We start from the raw sequence: 6272 nt of genomic DNA, 5'->3' as shown, positions 1-6272 counted from the left end.
TACAACAAAAAAACAAAACGATAATTCCCATACAAACCAAACTGCCAACAAACAGTCCTATACATCCACCACAAACATTGCCTAACCAACAGCTCTATCAACGATCACCACTGCGCTCCACTGTAACCATAATATCTAACACTGGCGGGTAATAAATCACAAAGTGCACTTTATCTCCTTCTTTCAATTCAGCTGCCCTTACATAATCAAACCATTCTCCATACAAATATGTTTCATTTTTTTTTGGCCTCTTCTTCACATTGCACTCATATGGGTACCCGTTGTCCACATCATTGAGGGTAATCTCTGCCATTCCAGCAAGTCCACATTTGTCTACTATTTCTGCAGGAATATGCTGCACTCATTGACAGACAATATCAGTTACATTACTTCTGTGTATAACACCATTGTGCCAACAACTATAGACTTTGAACACTGCTTACCATAACATTTGAGCAAAACTTCTTTACATCATGAACTTCACGAGTCCAGTATGCTTCTTCCAGCTCCTCCTGTATAGGACTCATTTCCCTGAAATTAACACCACATTTACAACAAAATGCCAACACAACAACATCAGTATACCTATAACTATAATATATTCCCTATCACTTATAAATAAACTTTACCTCTCACTATCAGAAGATATCATTATGTATTCATTCAAATCAGCAGTATCTGATAATCCCACAGAACTTCCTATCCCATCTCCATCATTCCTTCAACACAATAACATACAAACTATTCATTAAACTAAGTTGTAACACATTATTCGGGAAAAATTCAATTTTGTGGAGGTTAAATGGAATTCAATGCAAAAAATAAAATAAAACTATAAGATTACCGTTTATTTTCGACAACACTGGCAGCCTCTTCGACAAGATTCAATCTTTCATGTTGTTTCTTCCATTCCTCCATAACATCCTCATTCTCATGTGACCCACTCAGTATCCTCTAAACTGTGAGCCGCTCCCATGGTGTTTGCAACTCCAACCGATCGGGTGAACTAAAATCAAAACAACATTGCGACCTCTAAATGGATGAATATCTTCTAATAAACTCTGCAAACAACATAAACAGTAACACATGCACATACCTCATTCGAAGAGAATACCTTCTTGGTTGTGACATTTTGTTCTTCAAACGTATCACCGGACCCTGCGTTTCTTACAGCAACAATGCCAAACACAGACTTAAGAAGACACAACCTTTGATTGCCAACACGTTGAAGAGTTATGAAATCCAACGTTTCTTTAATTTTAAATGCCAACGTTATGTAACAATAACAATAATAGGATTCTTTTGTGGGCCTATTAACATATTAGGTCTAACAATTAAATTAGGTATTCTGCACCAAGGCTAACCATCTAAGGCCCAATAAACTTTAATGTCCTATTAACTTACATATATTAACTAACTATAAGGCCCAACATATATTTTTAACCTATTTAAATTATTTTACCTTATTATATTAACTTACACATATATATTCATTTCCCCTATTTTATTTAAGTGCCCTAAAACCCAATGCGCAAGACCGACGGGTACCCGTGCGAACGCACGGGTAAGACACTAGTTATTAGTTGATATTTATAAAACTAAATGATTGCATTAATATTTTTATAAATAATGTCAAAACAAATTTAATATTTACATACAGGAAAATATACGATTCTTCCAAATATTTGTATAAATGGAAAAACTATATTTATACTCCAAATATATATATATATATATATATATATATATATATATATATATATATATATATATATATATATATATAATTTTCTAAAATAACAAACTTTCTTGGTTGGTTAAGTAATTTTGTCTTTCTATTTTTTCATTCTTATTATAATTTTTTATTTTAAAAATAATAAACTACTTTGGTAAAATAATTTTTTTCTTATTTACATTTTTAGTACATTTTAAAAACAAAAGCGTACGTATCATGCTAGAATCTATTTTTTTTAATAGGCAATTGAATTTAACTAGAGCAAAAGGGTTGCTCTACCCAAATACAGACACATAGCAAAAGAACCGCTAAACAAAACAACAGAGTGGTTTAATATGCCAAATATTAAAATTACAAAGCGGAGCACTCTTAAGGCTCGATTCTAACCACAACCAAGACCGAAAAACCAACTCCAACATACACTCCAAAAAATTAAAGCTAGCATTGTTGAAGATGATATTGTTGCGACTCATCCAAATGGACCAACACGAGGCTAACCAAATGGCACCCACTATCCTTCTTTTGGTTATATTTCTCACCTTGTCGTAGAAGAAAGGGAAGAGCAAGAAATCTTCCAACGACAAATCAAGATTTTCACCGAGCCACGCAAGAACCTGCTGCCATAGACCCTTCAGAACCTTGCAACCACCAAGGAGGTGTGCTAAATTTTCCTCCGCCGACGAACAGAATACACAGAGTAAATCGTTAGCATCTAAAACACCTCTTTTATACAATTGGTCTTTGGTTGCAATCCTATTGTGAACAATTTTCCAGCCAAAGAAAAGATATTTAGAAGGAGCATTTACCTTCCACAAAAAGGAAGCTGCCTTTACCACCGATTCAGAAAGAGACGTCCCGGACAGCTTGTCGTAAAACCAAGCGAAACAAGATTTGACCGTGAAAACATCATCCTTGGTTAGACTCCACCGATACGAATCTTTCGCACCGGACGACGGCTCTATGTGATCCACACTGTCCAGGAGCTGCTGCCAGCTTACCACAGCACTGCTGCTATCAAGATCTAGCAGAACAGCGGCCTTATCCCACTTCCAACCAGAACTGGCGAAGTGACCCGCTGCAGCTACATCCGTGTCGTCGTCCCTTGCAACCGCATAAAGCTCCGGAAAAATAACCATAAGGGGCTGAGAAGAAGCCAATCAACCGTACCAGAATGGAACATCTCCTCCATCACCAATTTTGCAATTAATTGCCCCTGTAAAATTTTGATACAACAAAAGATCATAGTTATCAGATAAAAGTAAATCTCGCCACCAAATTGAGTCCCTTTTTTCAATAACGGATATGTCTCCTATAAGCACCTTCCTCTTCACATTCCCGTATCTCGACTCAAGAATACCCCTCCAAGCAACATTGTCTTCCGATAGAATCCGTCATTTCCATTTACTTAGTAGCGCTACATTCATCACCTCCACATTCTTGATCCCCAAACCACCGTCCTCTACCGATTTGCACACAATTTCCCAATTAACCCAATTAATGTTTCTTTTAACGACATTACCACTCCAAAGGAATTTTCTTTGAATGGTAGAAATCTCATTAAGAACCTTGGAAGGGGCTTTGTAAAACGAGAGAGAATAAATAGGTAAAGCACTTAACACGACGTTTATCAAACACACTCGACCGGCTATGTTAAGATGCACACCTTTCCACACCGCCAATCTATTCTTCATAACCGAGATCAAGTCCCTCCACATTGAATACTTCCTCATGATTATTTATTTTTTGTACAATTAAAGAAAATAAAAGTAAATATATTTTAAATAATGTATGAATCTGAACACGTGGAAAATGTATTTATTTATATTACTAATATTTATTTATACAATTAAACAAATTATTAGTTGATATTTATTAAATTAAATGATTGGATAAATAGTTTTATAAATAATATCAAAACAAATTTAATATTTACATACGGGAAAATATACGATTGATCCAAATATTTGTATATATGGAAAAACTATATTTATGATCCAAATATAAAAAAATGCATTTTTTTTATAAAAATGATAAACTTTTTGGTTAAGCAATTTTCTCTTTCTATCCTTTTATTTTTATTACATTTTGAAAACAAAAGCGTGTGTAACACCAGTATTCATGCGAACGCACGAGCATCCAGATTAGAATTTATGCGAATCCACATATTGTTACATTTTTTGTAAAATTAAAAAAAAAAAGAAAAATAAATATATTTAAAATAATGTATGAATCCAAATACGAAAAAATGTGTTGTATTTGAATTATTTATGTTACTAATATTTTTATTTTAAAATCATTTTTAATTTATGTTACTAATATTTTTTAAGATTATATATGAAAAGTTGAAATATATATTATTGATATAAAATAATTTTTTTAATTTAATTTTTTTATAAAAATAATAAACTATTTTAGTAAAACAATTTTGTTTTTCTTATTTATATTTTGAAAACAAAAGCGTGCATATCACATCACTATGCAATATACATCGGAGATGATAAAATGACGTATAAATCCTTATGCTTTCTTCCTTTGGTTACTATCTCATGGAAGAAAAAAAGTCTTGATTGTATGGCTTCCATTTCTAAAAACTTTCCATCCAAAATTGAGAAGAAAACATGCAATATGCAATATACATCTGAGATGATAAAATAACGTATAAATCCTTATGCTTCCTTCCTTTGGTTACTATCTCATAGAAGAAAAAAAGTCTTGATTGTATGGGTCCCATTTCTAAAAAATTTCCATCCAAAATTGAGAAGAAAACATGCAATATGCAATATACATCTCAGATGATAAAATGACAGTATAAATCCTTACTACTAAATCATGTAGTATTTCTTTAATACACTACTTTTCTATTTTTTTAATGGATTTGTTTTATTTTAATTCAATGTTTTTAATACTTAATTTAAACTCATTACCATTATCATAATCTTCTATTTCAGGAAACTCATTACCATTATCATAATCTTCTATTTCAGGAAACTCATTACCATTATCATAATCTTCTATTTCAGGAAACTCATTACCATTATCATAATCATAATCTTCTATTTCAGGAAAATCACTATCATTTTCTATTTGTTGAGTAAAATCACTATCATTAAATATAGTGCCTTATTAAACTGATATCATTCTACTTTCCATTCACTTTTTTTCTATTATTTTTTTCTCTTAACCTCTTTTCGTCATCCAAACAAATCATTAATGTCTATCAATTCTTATTAAAGTGATACTAACATACATCATTGTTTGTCAAATATAGAGAGTAAGTTAATACTATCAATTGTTATTAAAGTAATACTAACATACATCATTGTTTATCAAATATAGAGAGTAAGTTAATACAAACTGATGCCGGTTCAAAAACAAGTTTTTTTTCTCAATCCTAGCAAAATTTAAACCAATATTATTTTGCATCAATCAATCCCACCAATCTTTTCCTAAATGTACCTTTTAATTAGAGAATTTCTCATTGCACCTATATAAGGTGAAAAAAATCCCTTAAAACCCCAAGATACTCTTCGGATATGCATATTCGAAGGCACACTTATCATACTTTCAAATATTTCAGATATGCATATCCGAAAATACCATGCACCAGTTTCGGATATGCATATTCAAAATGTGCTATGAGTCCTTCATTTTTTAAAAACAAAAAAAAATAATGGAAATAAAAAATATCTCCTATTATCCGAGTTAGTCATTCAGTTATTCTATCTCTAGTTAGGTCTTTAAGGATGTGAAGCCTAATATCTAAATACTTATCTCTAGTTAGGTCTTTATAGAACTGTTGTCACACATTATGATTGTGCTATGATTCTGAGTTTGTGCAAGTTAGTGAAGAATGTTTCTAAACCACATGCCTTGGCAAACACACGAGGTTGCTACAACAAACTAAGCTTCAATGGTTGACAGAGTCACTATGGGTTGTTTCTTTGAAAACCATGAATCAAGTCTGATCCAAGCTTGAACATAGCCTATATTACTCTTTCTGTCATCACTGTCTTCTGCATAGTCTGAATCTGACCATACTTATAGCACCATCTTCTCGCTCCTCTTGTATAGAACTCTCAAGTTTATAGTCCCATTTAGATATATAAAAATCCTCCTTAGTACAAATATATGTCTTCGTGTATCTGAATGCTTTTTCAAGATACATTTAGATTAACTATATTAAAGAAAAATATGACGCTTTTGATGTTTTTGATGAACCATTTATACTGAAATTGATAAAATAGGTTAGGATCTTTTTAGGAATATGATATCATTTAAAATAATTGACTTTTTTTTTTTGTATTTCTCCTTATTGTCAAAGGATATATATATATATATATATATATATATATATATATATATATATATATATATATATATATATATATATATATATATATATATATATATATATGGATGTATCAAGTAGGAGAATTTTTAAAATATGTGATAGGAGGATTAAACGATAACCATTAGATTAGATATATGGTCTTGATGAACATTAATGGTTTATGCTTGCATGTGACTTCATCAAGAT

General features: G+C 31.3%; 1 protein-coding gene across 1 annotated transcript; it reads right to left on the bottom strand.

Moving 5' to 3' along the window:
* On the bottom strand, positions 1-964 carry LOC131656432 (uncharacterized). The gene is made up of 4 exons (XM_058926156.1): positions 845-964; positions 630-719; positions 444-531; positions 1-355 (listed from the first exon to the last, which is right to left on the bottom strand). Exons 1-4 carry the CDS (start codon positions 916-918, stop codon positions 98-100), a joined length of 510 nt encoding a protein of 169 aa, XP_058782139.1. The 5' UTR covers positions 919-964; the 3' UTR covers positions 1-97.
* Between the last annotated feature and the right edge of the window lie 5308 nt (positions 965-6272).

Source organism: Vicia villosa, linkage group LG3, assembly GCF_029867415.1.
Source record: "Vicia villosa cultivar HV-30 ecotype Madison, WI linkage group LG3, Vvil1.0, whole genome shotgun sequence".
NCBI classification, from domain to species: domain Eukaryota; kingdom Viridiplantae; phylum Streptophyta; class Magnoliopsida; order Fabales; family Fabaceae; genus Vicia; species Vicia villosa.
This window is presented reverse-complemented; position numbering and strand designations above follow the sequence as displayed.